The sequence below is a fragment of the Peromyscus californicus genome, unplaced genomic scaffold (genome assembly GCF_007827085.1).
Source record: "Peromyscus californicus insignis strain IS unplaced genomic scaffold, ASM782708v3 Scaffold_3__1_contigs__length_106647218, whole genome shotgun sequence".
Taxonomy (NCBI): domain Eukaryota; kingdom Metazoa; phylum Chordata; class Mammalia; order Rodentia; family Cricetidae; genus Peromyscus; species Peromyscus californicus.
Window position 1 is genome coordinate 59,995,538 of NW_026294551.1, and position 16,324 is coordinate 60,011,861.

General features: G+C 47.5%; 1 protein-coding gene across 1 annotated transcript in view; it reads right to left on the minus strand.

The window, feature by feature from the left end:
* Nucleotides 1-14,749, minus strand: part of Cdrt4 (CMT1A duplicated region transcript 4) — a 48,365-nt gene extending 33,616 nt beyond the window's left edge. Inside the window, exon 1 of the mRNA XM_052758220.1 lies at nt 14,631-14,749. Within this exon, the coding sequence (XP_052614180.1) occupies nt 14,631-14,749 (119 nt within the window). The remainder of the gene's footprint in view (nt 1-14,630) is intronic.
* Nucleotides 14,750-16,324: the final 1,575 nt, after the last annotated feature.

A 16,324-nucleotide genomic window follows, 5' to 3' on the forward strand; every position in this document is an offset into this window, starting at 1 on the left:
TGTAGTGTCTATAGGAAATACACCCCATGGACACCACCTCCAAACACTTGCAGCTACAGACCCTACATAAGGTGATGTGATTGTTTGAATGAGAACAGCTCCTATAGGCTCCTATATTTGAATGCTTGGTCACCAGGGATTGGAACTGTTTGAAAAGATTAGAAGGATTGGGAGGTATGGCTGTTTGGGTGGAAGATCCACCTCAACTCCCCTCCCCTCTCTCTTTCCCCAAACCCGCTCCTTCAAAGCCCGCCAAACACAGCTCCTCCCCCAGAGAGGCTCAAGACCATTCCCACAGGGTATATAAGCTGCATGCCCGAAAACAGACACATGGTTTTCCGTTCTTTCATCTCTGTCTCCTCTCTGGGGGGCTGGAGAATCATCTGGGAATGCTTTACCCATTAAACCATGACCATGGCTTTCCTGATTCAGTCTGATTTGGATTGTTGCGTCAGAGAGGCTTATTGGGGTGTGAAGAAAACTTATCAAAGGCCTTGTTGGTGGAAGTGTGTCACTGGGGGGTAGTATCTGAGGTTTCAAAAGCCCACACATGGCCCGGTGTCTGTCTGTCTATCTCTCTGTCTGTCTCTGTTTGTCTGTCTGTCTGTCTGTCTGTCTCTGTCTCTCTCTCTCCCTGTGGATCAGGATGTAGCCCTCAGCTACTGCTCCAGTGCCATGCATACCACCACGTTCCCTGCTATGATAATAATGGACTAAATCTCTGAAACGAACCCCCAGTTAAATGCTTTCTTTTGTAAGAGTTGCCTTGGTCATGGTGTCTCTTCACAGCAATAGAACAGTGACTAAGACAGGTAGACTGGCCCTACCCCAAAGTTTGAAATGCTCCAAAACCTGAAACTTTTTGAGAGAAAACGTGATGTTATAAGTAGAGGATTTGACACATGAACTCATGTGAAAGGCCACAGTCAAAATGCAGGTGCATGAAATTACCTTTAGTCTGTCCTTATACAATGTGTATGGACATTAACAGACTTTGTGCTTAGACTCATTTCTAGGAACTCATTATATATGCAAATACACCCAAATCAGAAAAGAAAACCCAAATCCAAAACCCTTCTTGTTCCCAAGCACTTAGGATCTGTAGCGTTCAGCCAGCCCCACACTGCTATTTCCTATATCCAACAGTACAGTTAAATTGGCAAGGTAAGCACCATAGGAGATTAACCGTTCTCGCACTTCTGAGGATCTTCACAAAGCACTGTTACTCACAAACACTTGCTCCCGGGTCATTTATTCATTCATCTACTCAATGAACAATTCCAGTAATGCTTTAAAATTGCTTGTGAAAGGCTATTTGCTTCAGCACCTTTAAACTAAACCAAATCAAACCCATACATGGTGTAGACAGTAGAATGAACCTAGACACATTGCCACTCAAGAAGCCCCACAAACTAACCCCTACCAAGGGTCTCTCCGTGTTGATCAATCCAATCTGTCACTGTCAGTGGGTGACAGAGCTCTGCTGCAGATTCACACTTCTCCTTGGTAATCTTGCTGTCCTTAAATTATTCCTAAAGCTTTATACAGGGAGCTGGAGAGATGGCTGAGTGATTAGGAGTTCTTGCTGTTCTTGCAGAGAACTAGTGTTCAATTCCCAGCATCCTCAGGAGGTTCACAACTGACCTAAGACTTTATTCAAAATTTGAGAGATGTGGAAAAATACAACTTTTTTCTATTGATTTCCCCCCTTATTGCCTGATTATTTTACATAAATCTCACAACTACTTCACAGCCTTTCCTCAGGAATACTGTTAAGTCTTGGATACCTAGCAGCCAGAAGCAGAAGTCTGGTTTATAGCTGAGTTCACAGCTATCCTGTATAAAGACAATAACCTAGACCATGCCCAGTCGCTGGTTCAAGACTCAGATCCAGCCTTGGGGTGTAAAAGAGATCAATTTCTGGGAAGGTTCCTAAAGACAGAGGGTGTGCACCTTGTGTTGTCTCTTTCCTTTCTCGCTGGTGGGATGCAGGCCCCATGGCCAGAGCTAGAGCCATCTGTCCCTACCGTACACTGACTCAGAAGAGAAACTGCAGAGAACATGCAGAGCTGAAGTTCTTCACACATGGAGGGCCAGGCCCACACTGGACCATCGATAGACAGATGTTTACATGAGATCAAGTTAACTTCTGTCTGGCTTCAGCCGGACTTCTACCACTCACAAGTGAGTGTAATCCCGGCTGATGGAGCACAGCGCTGTCCTTCCTCACATCTCCAGAGCCTCTGTAAACAATTCCCCCATCTACAGGCGGTGTGTAAACATTTTCCAAACCAAAGACAGGAACAGAACCCCTTAACCATCAGGATGCGCAGAAACCAATTATGCGAACCTACACTGGATCCAATGCTATGACAGGCATTGGTAAGAAATACCGATTTTACCAGACTGCCAATATCAAGAGAATGGGCACCTCAAACGAATGTAGCCACATAAAACCGAAGGTGTATTGTAGCCCGGAAAATACTCTCAAGATTCTGGAAATAGCGACACTGATCAAGAGGAGGGTGATTAAAGTATGAAATGCCTACATAATGGAAATTCTGTGCCTCTTATCTAATAAGGCAAAGCCATCTGCGTGGGAGAGGAAAATGCCACGGCTTTTAAAATACTACAGCCCCGAAGAAAAGCCACATAAAAATAAAGCAGGTCACAAATGAAGGCAGGTGGTAAAACTGGACGACCCTGGAATCTAGATGGCGGCTGGATAAGGACTCATTGTACTGGCCTCTCTGTGCTCACATTCCTTTGAGAGAACTCTGGTATTAAAAGGAAAAGACAAATCAAACCACGTGATTTCAAGCTTTGTTTTTAATTTAATATGTGTTTTATTTTATAGCTTTCTATTAAAAGCATGTTCAGAACTGAGAATACGTTTCAGTGGTAAAACCCCAGCCTAGCCCAAGAAGTTCAGTCTTTCATTCCTGACATTGAAAAAAAGCAAAGGTGGGGGGGTCCTCAATATTTGACTTGTGAAAGGAAGGGTGACGAGTACGTTTGAACACCGAAACAAGCTTTTAAATACACATTTAGAATCCATAAGTTGACTCTTGGAATGAGAACAGACCCCAATGTCACTAATGAGGAGGAAATAAATGGAGGACCACCAGAGATGGAGGCAGGCTTTTCACCCCGCAAGAATGTTCCCAGAAGTCAGTGCAACATACTCCTTATGGAAAAACTAACCTCGAGGAGGAAGTCCCTGAAAAGTGACACCAGACATCTGGTTAAGTGTGCACACACTGAAGGAAGTCAGCAAGTGTGAATCCTCCCCACCCCTCTGCTGCCCCTCTCCTTCCCCGCCTGATACATTCTGTACCAATCTTTAAGTGTTAGGTCAAAGGTCATTTCCCACACATGGCCCAGAACTTAAAACAATGGTATAAATATCCCACGCAAGCCGGTTTGAATCATTAGGGAATGATAGAGGTTTCAGTTTGCCTAAAGTGATGAATTTCAAAAGTCTATGAAAGAGGACAGCAGTGTCCCAAAAATCAGTAGTGGCCTGGTTATGGATATAGGCTCTAGTTGCCATCATAAAAAATAAAAGGCTCCCTCCTATGCAGACCTGAGGGCTCCTGCTGCTGTGCTCCATGGCCTTTTTGTCATAGTCCTCTCACGAAGGCACAATGTACTACAGTCATTCATGTGCCTTTGGGGCTCCCAGCTCTCTGAATAATTAATGACAGTCATTGCCAGCCTTATTGCAGGCCTATCAGAGGTCGGCAATAGGCCAAGAGTTTTACAGCCATGCTCCCTCTCATTTGGATCTCATGGGGCACCCTGGAAACAAGCTACATACAGATTTCTTATCTCTATTTCCTAGTGAGACTGAATCCAAATGATGGTAAAACCATTTGCTTCGGCTCAGACAGTGAGCAATGGGGCGTGTGGGTGGAGCTGGATTTGAACACAGGTGGTCTGGCTCCAGAATCTACCCATTTGATGAGCACACTGTTTTGGGAAGATAGGATTGGTGTTCTACGCTCTACCATTAGGCTAAGTGAAAGCCTGCCACCCAAACAAAGCCTCGGGTTCCATGTACATGACATGTTCAGTGTAGACACTTCTATAGGGTTGGGGGGGGCACAGGAATGCTAGATGATGGCTAAAGGGTACAGGGTTCATGCTGGGGTGACAGAAATATCCTAAAATTGGTTGTGATGACTATCACACCTGTGGGGATATAAAAAGTCGAATGTAAGTGTTCAGCTGGTAAGTTATATGGAATGAGAATTTTATCTCAATAAAGCTTTTTAAGAAACCGACTGAACCGTGTTCTAATATATGCCTGCTGTGGGATGTTCTGTATGGCAAATGTGTTGCTAATTAGTCAATAAATAAAACACTGATTGGCCATTGGCTAGGCAGGAAGTGTAGGCGGGACAGGGAGGAGAATAAAGCTGGGAAGTGGAAGGCTGAGGCAGAGAGACACTGCCAGCCGCCACGATGACAAACAGCATGTGAAGATGCCGGTAAGCTACGAGCCATGTGGCAAGGTATAGATTAATGGAAATGGATTAATTTAAGCTGTAAGAACAGTTAGCAAGAAGCCTGCCACGGCCATACAGTTTGTAACCAATATAAGTCTCTGTGTTTACTTGGTCGGGTCTGAGCGGCTGTGAGACTGGCAGGTGACAGAGATTTATCCTGACTGTGGGCCAGGCAGGAAAACTCCAGCTACATATGCCAAACAGGAGGTAAATGAAAGACATCACTGATCAGTAGTTAATAATAGTTGGCGGGGCCGGGCGGTGGTGGCGCACGCCTTTAATCCCAGCACTCGGGAGGCAGAGGCAGGCGAATCTCTGTGAGTTTGAGGCCAGCCTGGTCTACAGAGTGAGATCCAGGACAGGCACCAAAACTACACAGAGAAACCCTGTCTCGAAAAACAAACAAACAAACAAATAATAGCTAGCAGGGCCATCCGCAGGTGACTCTGGAAATTATGTCACTTGTAGGAAAATGGGTGACCAGGAGATCACTGTAAGCCAGACTCAGAAATACAGAATAGGGCATGTTCGTTTTCTCTCTCTGTTTCTCTCTCTGTCTCTGTCTCTCTCTGTCTCTGTCTCTGTCTCTGTCTCTCTCTCTCTCTCTCTCTCTCACACACACACACACACACACACACACACGGCAGGGGGTCGGGGGGAGGTAGACGTAGACTGTGTGTGGGGAAGAAGAGTTCTAAAGGGAAGGGAGTAGAAACAGGATTATGAGGGAGGCAAAATGTTGCATGTTTTCTCTCATGTGTGGAATCCAGATTTAAATATATATACATACATACATGTAACATGAAGGCAGAAGGGGGAGCACTCAGCAGGGAGGAAGGAGACCAGCAAGAGGTCAGATGGAGAAATGGGAAGGGCAATTGAGGGGAGGGATACGAGCCAGGAACAGTGATAGATATGTGTGAAAAAGTCATGATAAAACCCATCATCTTTCATACTAACTGGAAAAAAGTGTAAGCTAGCTATTGGAAGTGGAGAGATGGTTCAGCAGTTAAGAACACTGGCTGCTCTTCCAGAGGACCCAGGTTTGGTTCCCAGCACCCACACTGGGCAGCTCACAACTGCCTGTGACTCCAAACCACGAAGGTGACTACGTTTTCAAGACAACAGCAGAGCACCTCCCACACACACACGAGGGCTACCTCCCCTGACTGCTTCACACTTTGTCCTCAGCCCTGACAGCCCTAATCCTTTGGGTTGTCTGTTACCTCTCTTGTGTATACAACGAACGCCCCAGCTTCAAGCTATGCTGTCCTGATAAAGCCAAGTCAGAGGCTCCCGACCCAACCCTTAGCTCTCAGCTCCAGAAAGAACACTGTGGTGTCGTTACCCAGAGTTGCAGACAATCTCATAGGGCTTCTTTTATCTTTGGAACACATTACGTCATTTATTTTGCAAGACGGTCTCGTCGCTAATTAATTCCATTTTCCATTGGCAAGTTACTATAAGGTTCCACTCCCGGGACAGCTCTGAAGAAAGACACAGAGTACCACGGCTGGAGGAGTCCAGGAAGTGAGGGAACGTTTGCCCTGGTGTGTCTGCGGCCAGTGGGGAGCGCACAGGAAAACAGGACTGACTTACAGTCCATTGCACACAGATTTCAAGGAAGACCCGGGAGATTTTCAGTTCTTTTCCCCAAGTCCATAAAGTGGCCATGCAATTACATGTCAAACAGTCCAAAAAAGTGCACATCCTCAAAGGAGATGGTTACCCAGGTCTCATGTCTTGGACTCTTGTTTGGTGTTTCCAGTCCTTCCTTTCAGTGATATAGTCTTGTGTTCCCAGTTCCATCAAATGTTCATCCGAACAACAGGGAAAGTCACACACACACACACACACACACACACACACACACACACACACACAGATTTCCACAGTCCGCACCAGCAATGGCTCTCATTAGCTCTGGGGTACAGTGTGGGAAGCTTGGTGCCTTTGTTCATTTTTTTTGTTTACTTTTTTTTATTGATAAATAATTGTGTTGCCTGTGGGGTACAGCGTGATTGATGTTTTTGATCTATGTGTACTCTATACAAAAATCCAATCAGCAATTATCCATCAATTCATCTATTTGTTGCTTTTTGCAGTGAGACTATCTTCAAATGGGCTAAGGGTCTGAACAGCTATTTCTCAAAAAAAGAAAAAGAAGAAAAAAAGAAAGAAAAGGAAAGAAAGAAAGAAAGAAAGAAAGGAGGGAAGGAAGGAAGACAAGAAAGACAGAAAGAAAGAAAGAAAGAAAGAAAGAAAGAAAGAAAGAAAGAAAGAAAGAAAGAGAGAGAGAGAGAGAGGGAGGGAGGGAGGGAGGGAGGGAGGGAGGGAGGGAGGGAGGGAGGAAGGAAGGAAGGAAGGAAGGAAGGAAGGAAGGAAGGAAGATGGCCAGTAGAGACATGAAAGATCACCAAGGAAGTAAATGAAAACCACAGTGAGCTCACACTTAGCACCGCTGGAATGGCTCTTCTCAAAAAGACACATGGTGGGAAGCTAGCAAAAAGATGTTGGGGGAAGCCTTGTAAGCTCTCGATGAAAATGTGCATCAGGACAGTCATTTGGGGAGGTAATGAGATTCCTCAAAAAACTCAAAACCAAACCACCCTATGACCCAGAAATCTCACTCTTAAATACAAAGCCAAACAAAGGAATTGAAATTGGCCTGTGGAAGAGATAGCTGCACTCCCATTTCACTAAAGCACTACACACACACATACACACACACACACACACACACACACACACACACACACACACACACACGAGTTAGGATGCAGTCAGAGTCCATCAATGGAAGAATGTGGTCACACACACAATGACATTTCCTTTCTACATACATGTACATATATACATATAAACACTTTACTATACAACCCTTAAAAGTAAATTCTGCCATTCATGACAAAATGACATTGGAAGGCATTGTGTTAAATGAAATAAGCCAAGTAGATAATGATAAATGCTATGTGATCTCACTTAAATGTGAGATCGAAAAAAATAAGATAGTCAACTTCATAGAAATAGCAGAAAGGTTGCTGGGTGGTGGTGGCGCACACTTTTAGTCCCAGCATTCGGGAGGCACCCACACCCCACCTTAATGCAGAACCCCATCTCATCAGCTTCCCTCACCCTCAACGCTACTCTCACATGCCCCACACAGCAGCCAGGCCACAGGAGTGGTGTTGAATTTTAAAGTGCTAATTAGTTTATTTCCTACATATTCCCACAGGATGCTTTTTCATGTAAAGTGGCTCAAAGAAACCACAAAGAAACCAAATCACTTCCATAGTTGAAAAAGAAATCTGGAAGCAAGTCAACAAAGAACATTTTTCTGTCCACCAAGACTAGACTGGAGCCTAGGAAAGAGAAAGGGCCCAGTGGGATGAATGTGAGCAGAGACTGGAAGTGGGGAGAAGGCAGAATGGAGTCTGGACCCTCTGGTCAAGACTCTCTTCCCTCTACACGGCCTTCTCAGGTCCTGCCGGCACAGTGACCTGTCCTTCAGGGGAGCCTCCCTAACACCCTTTTCCTTCTTATCCCGTAGTTATGTGAGTGGATCACATGTTTGTGCCAGTGGGTCAGTGCCCTCTTAGTTACTGCCTTGTCTAAGGTTGGTGTGGGACCTGGCTTCCCTCCTGCTGTGTGCTATGAAATGATTCATCTTTTGAAAGCCCACAGTTCATGCAAAATAATGCCATTATATGGCAAGGCAATCTGCATATCTTGATAGGCATTGCTTTTTCAGCGTGAGCATCAAGAATGCCAGAACAAGGGCTAGAGAGAGGGCTCTGTAGTTAAGAATGCTTCCTGCTCGTCTGGAGGACCCAAGATTGGTTTCCAGTATCCACGTGGGCAGCTCACAGCTTCTTGTAATTCTAGCTCCAGGAGATCTACATGCACGCACGTGCACACACACACACACACACACACACACACACACACACACACACACGAATGCATGACATGCATGAGCGTAATATACTCACACAAACACATGCAAATAAAATTTTAAAATGTTTTAAAGAACACTACCAAGTATTTAGAATCTTCTCATTTCTGTTTTCTGCAATTCCAGGAACCTGACGTGACCTGCTATGCTCTTGCTTTTGTGGACACCCAAGTCTTACACAGAAAATGCCTGGGAAATAACTACCGATCAATGGCTAGCTCACTGCACGAGCCCTTCAGGATGGTGTCATGCCAGAAGCTAGTGGGCTTTCTATGGGAAATAAATTTGGTGTTTCTCTCTTTCCTTGCTGGCTCCATTAGAAGACACAATACCTACCCCACAGAGCAGATTTCTGCCTTCTGACCCACCACACGGCAGTGATTTCTTCAGAATATCTCTTCCTGAGTACCTGCTAGGGCTAGGCATTCCATAGCCCGTTCCAAGAACTTGGCAGCAGGCTACCCAGTTCTGCTTCCCCCTCTTAAAACCTTTGAGCCTTCTGAAAATCTCTTTCCTCTGGGGGAGCTTGACTTTTTCCTTTCTAAAGGGAGCTGGGATAACATCTGCACTATTCACATAGCAAGGATGCTCCTGCATCCTATCAGGCCACACAGATGGACAAGTTCTGCCTTTAGCTTCTACTGTGTGTTGATGTTCTGATCCCGCCCCTTGGCGCCACCCTGTGCCCTGACGTAAAAGTCTCTTTTTAAGGAAAAGCTCTGCCCTCCACTCCCAGGAGGTGTGCACCCCTCGACGCCCCCTCTTTCTTCCCCTCTGTCTGTCTGTCTCTCTGTCTCTGTCTCTGTCTCTCTCTCTCTCTTTCTTTCTCTCTCTCTCTCTGTCTCACTGCCTCTTTATCTCTCGATTATAATAAACTCTCCACGCGGATGTAGTGTCTGGGTTGTGAGTGTCCACTCGCTGCCCCGCCACCATGCTTGCGTGGAGCGGGTCACCTGCCAGCCCGACGCTGCATCTGCCCAGCATGCCAGCACGGTTCCCTGCACTCTCAGGACACCCTTCCCCCCCCCCCGGCATAATAAATCATAACACCATGTATATGGAGCCTGTCTTGGTGCAAAGAACAATACCATTTCTGTACCAAAAAGAGTCAACGCAGAACATGGTCACTGCTATAGCAAGCAAGAGTTGATGGTGCACACAGCAAGAGGCAAGCCGATTTTACTGTGTGATAGGCTGGCTTCTGTGACTTTTTCTTTTTTACTCATCTTCCTTCTGAAAAAAGTACAAATATATTACTCATTTTTAATGCTATTTTGAGGTTTCTAATTGATAAAAATATTGAATATCATGATCCAATATGACCCTTTGTCTGATCTCTTGCAGTCATAAGCTATTTTATTTTATTTCCAAATGAAGTTATTATAATAAGAGCTAACACCCATGCTAAACACCTTACAAATACTATCTCAATAACTGCTGACCCTCTAAGTGGGCTGCAGGACCAAGCTCCAAACCCCAGTCTGCCCTAAAGCCACCCTTCACCTTCTCACACCCCAGACCGAGCTGAGAGCCCAAGAGCCTCCACTCCCCCGGGATGACCTTGCTCCACCCTGGGTGGGAAGCAGCTGAGGGCCTTCATCTCTGGGACAGAACCGAGGTCATTTCTACTTTTTGAAAGCCCAACTCCCTTCTGAGGAATCAGCCTCCACCCAGCCTGACGCTTTAAACACTTTCTAGAAAGCCTTAGAAAACGCCCTAGATTAAAACATTCATTACGTTTGCATGTACATTTGTTCTCCACTTAGTGAGTGAAACATGCTAGAGCTAAAGGACCTGGGACTCTCTTGACCAATGCTGATTCAGGTACTGAAACACCGGAAATAATTTGAACTGTCAGGAGCGTAGGAACCATGGCAACCAACGCTGAAAACTGAAAACAACAGTTCCTGGGCTTCGTGGCCTTTTGGAAAAGTGTTTGGTGAAGTGGAATCCAGAGGAGAGCACATGGGCTAGGGACGCCAGAGCAGACATCTGTCCCTGCTCACAAGCTGTTGCTCTGACAAAACACCTGAGAGGAGCTACTTAGCAGAGGAAAAGGTTACCTCAGCTCACATTTGAGAACTTCAATCCATTATGTCAGTGAAGGTCTGGCAGTGGGGCCGCTCAGGCCAGGGCTACAGGGGTATGAGGTGGAATCAGCTTGTTCCCGTGGTAACAGAGATGAACCAGAGAAAGGAGACTAAATAAAACCTTCGAAGGCCCAAATAATGTGACCACCTTCCACTGGCCAGATCTAACCTGCTAAAGGCTTCCCAGTTGTTAACGCCATGGGCAAGGGACCAGGTATTCAAGGCATGAACCCACAGAGGAAATGACAGATTCCAACCATACATATTATAGCAAATACTCACTCCTGCTCACAGGCTCAGACGAGGCCCCAGTGTGGCAAGGATGCCACCTATACCCTCTCCATGTACAAGGCTGGGCCTGCAGCTTCACACACTGGAGTTTTCTTGGTGAAGAAAACGAGACCAGGCTGGGAGAGTGGACCTGGAACCCTGAGATCAACAGGACAAGCAAGGTTTCTCCACACTGCTTCCTCCCTGAAACCATGTGGGACTGGGACTCTGCTAAACAGGACTGGCTTCTCCATCCTGAAATAGAAAGAAAACAAGTCCCTTAGCTGCCTCCTGAGCCCCTAGAATAAGGCCTGATCAGAAACCATGCCAGCTATTCTCTGGTTCCCTCACAAAGAAGCCCATTGAGAGAAGCGAAAATACCGTGAGGGCTAACGTTATGTTTTAAGTTTAAATTCCTGTGCTTAAGAGGTCTATAAAACAAAAATGCCTCTAACCTGTAAGCCCCCTTTGCCCAAGGATGGATGACTTCCTAGAATGCTGGGGGCTGTTGTTCATGTCAGATAACAAGCCCTGTGTTTTCACTTCTGTAAACAAGCTTGCTTGCCCAACTGCACAGGATGTGCTTGATCACATGTAGGTGGGAGGTACGTAGGCAGGAAGCACATCGGGATGTATGCTTGCCCCAGATTGGACGAAGGTGGGAAGTGTGTAGCCTTGTGGGGTTTGCCTTTGTAAGCCCCTGACCAATGTAATTCATGGCCATACTCTGGCAATCCCAGGTATGGACCTGGCCAGGGTTTGTAATCCTGGTCAGTATTTAATAAAACTTGCTTCAAATGTGGCTCAAAAATTGCAGTAGTGATCTTATTCTCACCCAGTGGGATTGACAGTAACTGTTCACCCATTAGGTACCTGGACTATTAGTCAGAGAAGACACCAAGCAAGGAGATGAGCTCCCCTGCAGGGCAGCTGGAGTTGTATGTACCTGGAGACAAATACCATGCTGCCCTCCCTCCATACACAATTTGTTCTGTTTCTGGTCTCCTGCTTCCCATCATATGGAAAGATCATGTAGAAAGTAGTGGAATTCCCCCCCCCCCAACCTTTCACTGAATGGCTTTCTGCAAAATATACGATTTGTTTTAAGGAACTTAATCCCTAAGTAGAGAAGGCTCTCAACCACAAGAGAACGTCACAGAGTGGAGTTCCTGTGTGTGTGGCCTTATTTGCAATCTGTGAGATCCTTAGGACAGTCCTAATCAGTGTGACTAGGGCAGAGGGACCTCGGACAGAGTGATGCATCTGCAGAAAATCTGAAGCAAGAGGAAGGAGGAGACTGAGTCCCCTTGGACCCTCAGAAGCCGCCAAGCCTGCAGATTTTGACAGTGCACTGCTTTCACGGGGAACAAGATGTTCTTGTTGTTTACAATGTCCTATTTGGCCAGGTGTGGTGGTGCACACCTTTAGTCCCAGAACTCAGGAGATGGAGTATCTCTATGAGTTCAAGACCAGCCTGGTCTACATAGCAACTTCTAGGACAGCCAGGGCTACAAAACAAAACAAAATGTTCAGTTTGTAGTACACGGTACAGCAGCTGATCCAAGAAACAGATCTTTTATACAGAAAAGGCAAAGTCATCAGAACCCAGTCCATCTAGTCCAACCCAGTGTTCTAACTTCTGCTTTCCTGATTCTGGGCTCCACTCAAGCATGGGCAAGCAGCCATGACATGGTGTTCTACAGCAGTGCCAGCCTTACAAGCCTCCAGTTTCAGGGCCTCTTGGGGGAGGGGTGTTGGTGGTTTCTGAAGGCTGTGAAAGAGGCGTACTCCCCTGCCCCTCACCTTGCTTCTGGTGGTTTTCTGGGGGAACCTCTTCCGTCTCTCAGCTTGTGGATGGATCACCCTGTCTTCTGCCTTTGCCTGCATCTCTTTTACCCAAGTTTGCTCTGCCCTAGGCTGGGGATCTAGTCAACTGATTTGAACTTGAATTAATTCCATCATGCCACAGGACCTGAAATCAATAAAGATTTTCCTATATGGCTAGAGCATTTACTGAGTGTTATTGAGGCCCTGGGTTGCATGTTCAGCACATCATAACACACACACACACACACACACACACACACACACACACACACAGAGAGAGAGAGAGAGACAGAGACAGAGACAGAGACAGAGAGATAGAGAGACAGAGAAAGAAACAGAGACAGAGACAGAGACAGAGAACCAGGGTTCCGTTGCCAGGCAGAGGGAAGTGGCTGCCGAGGGCTAGGCAGGCAATCAAGAAGGTCCCTGAACAGTCGTCTACGGTGTCCACACGGTCACTAGGTTGTTCAGTGTAAATCACTGTTCTAGTGAGGAAAAGGCACAGACCAGTGCACCCCTGGAACTCTCACTCTAATAGAAGGAGAATACGTCACAAAAGGTCAGGGAGCCACGAGGGCCGTTCAGGGCCTGCCATCTTATGTGTTCTGGAGGTTTACTGAATGAATAAACAAAGAGAAATGAGAAAAGTGAAGACAGTGGGGTGGGTGACAGGTTCCCAATACTCCGTAGATTGGGACATCAGTGAACAAAGAGGAAGCTGGATTCTGAGCCTCAGGAAGGTGACTATAACTTCATTCTCAGCGGAGAGCCTGCTGTCTGTCTACAAATGTGTTGTTCCTTGACAAACACAGGAGACACTCTCAAAACAAGTATGTAGAACCTTATGACAGAATCGGCCAGGAGCCCACCACCAGGCAGTGCGGACATGGGAGAGAGATAGAGGAGATGCGGGGGGGGGGGGGGGGGGGCGCAGAATGATTCATGTGCTGGGGAGAGAGGTGGATCTGGAGAAGAGAGGCCCATGAGGAGCAGGCTGACAGAGATGGCCTGCTTGCCGTCTGGGGCCATGCCAATCTGGGCAATCTACAATGCCAGCTAGGGCCACAATGACGTCTGGTCCTGGGCTGCTACCAAGGACCAACCATGTCTGGGTCCATGGTCCTACTACAGCCTAAGGCTATGTTGATGTTTGTGGCCTGTGTTGCCGCCAAAGGCCACACAGATGCCCAGGATCTGGACCACCACATGTGGCCATGTTGCTGTCAGAGGGCTGCACTGCTGTTGGGCCCATACAGACCTGAGTAACATCTGCTGGTACCTGAGGCCATGCCAAGGGCCATGTCTGGGTCTGTGGCCCTGCTACAGCCAGGGTCTGTGTTGATGTCTGAGGTTCCTGTCACCGTCGAAGGCTGTGTGGCGACCCAGAGTCTGAGCTACCACCTTGGGTCAGCTGGGTGTTCAAGAGCCACTCTGTGGTTGGGTCTGTAGGTGGAGTTTCTCTGTGTCTTGACAGCCGCTCCCAAATAACCATTCAGAGACTTATCATTAATTATAAATGCTCAGCCAATAGCCCAGGCTTGTTACTAGCTAACTCTTACATTTTAAATTAAGCCATATTTCTTATCTACCCTCTGCCACATGGTGGTACCTTCTTTCAACATATTCATCTTGCTTCCCTCTGCATCTGCTCAAGACTCCCAAGACTCTGCCCTTCTTCTTCCCAGCATCCTCTGTGTCTTGCTGTCCTACCTCCTGCTTAGCTACCGGCCAGTCAGCTCTTTTATTAAAACAATCAGGGTCAATGCCAGTCTGAGTGCCCTGTGCTGCTAACCAGGGCCATGGTGGCAACAGGATCTGGGCTGCTCCCAAGGACCATGTCTGAGTCCATGACCTAACTACAGCTGGGTCTGTGTGGATATTCATGGCCTGTATTACCACCAAGGGCCACGTGAATGACAGGGGTCTGGGTCACCACCTAGGGCCATCTTAGTGTCCAAGGCCTCTGCTAAGCCATACAGATCGAAATGGCCTGTGCTGCCACCCAGAGCCATGGTGTCACTCAAGCCTGGGCTGCTGCCAGGGGCCATATCTGGGTCCATGGCCTTGCTGCAGCCACCATCCGTGGTGAGGTCCATGCCACTGAAAGCAGTGAGAATAGGCTGCACAAAGTTGGTCCCACCCCTCACCAGCTGCAGCACTAGGGAGAACTGGTCCTGCCAGCACTTGGAAGAGGGGGCCCTGCACCTCACCTGGGCAGCACAGTAGAGCTGACCCTGTTGATGGTAGCACAAGTGATCTACCCCCATGACAGTCCATGAAAGATCTGGTCCTACCCCTCATCTGTCATATGGTGGAGTGAACAAGGGAGAGAAGAACCCTGTCCCTCACCACCTATGATGTGTAGGAGAGCTGACCTGGGGTCATAGGAACAGGAAAATTGGCATTGCACCTCACCCAGGCAGCACAGTATAGCTGACCCTCTTGGCTTGGTGAGGGCACAGGTGAACCAGCCTGGAGGGTGTGAGGGCAGGTGAGCTGACCCTGCCCCCACCCGACCAGCCATGTGGTGGCACGGGTGAGGAAAAGATGCCCTCCCCATCGCCACCTGCGATGGACAGGAGAACTGGCCCCTGGGTCACAAGAGCAGGAGAGCCGGCCCTGCCCCTCACCAACTGCAGCACAAGAGAGAGCCTGGTGTACACACTAGAGCTGACCCTGTTGGCGGGGGCACAGGTGAGCTGGTCCTGTGGATATGAGAGCATGAGAGTGGCACATGCCCTCTCCCTCTTATGCCATGTCGTGTCATGGGTGAGGGAAATATGTCCCCCCCCCCCCCCCGCATTGCCAAATGTGGCAGGCAGCCTGGAGGCGGGCATGAGAATGGAAGAGCTGACCCTTTCCCTCACCAAGTGCAGCAATCAGGAGAGCAGACCGTACACCTTACCTGGGTGAAACAGTAGAACCAACCCTGGTGGTGAGAGTGTGGGAGAGCGGGACCCAAGGGCATGAGAATAGGAGAACTGCCCTGCTCCTTGCTGCCTGCTGCACTGGGTGAACTAGCCAGGGCAGTGCTGGAGAACTCTCTCACTCTGGTGGTGTTGATGAGGGAAAGCTGGCAGGCTGACCAACCTAGCTACCACTCAGGCACAGAACCAGGGCTATGAGTTAGCCTACCCCAGCATCCACCTCATCTATGAACTGCTGGAGTACCTGAAGGGGCTGGATCTGCAGATCCAAAGCTACAGGATCTCCACGACACAGAACAACAACAGGATATCCAGGAGGAGTCCCAGTGAGAGCCCATTACCGAGGGTGTAGCAGAAGTCAGAGGCCTCGAGCCAGAACAATGATCCATTGCAATGAACACATCCAAGTGAAGATGTCTGGACTAAGGGGTACACTGTGTGACTCACTGGGCCACACTACAGCTTCCACACTGAGATTTTTATTTTCTTTTGTATATGGGGAGCATTGATAAAGGCAGAGGATGGAGGTGAGGGGAGATGAGTGGAATCGGGATACATGATGTGAAATCCACAAAGAATAAATACAAAGTGGTTTTTTTTGAAGAACCTTATGACACTAATCTTTTTACAAAGTTAAAACTGAATGTCTCTTCAATGTTGTTTTTCTATCACCCTCACAAGCTCTTGTAAAGCTGCCCCAACGTGATGAGAACTGTGTCTACTCTAAGGAAGAAAGGAAGGAGC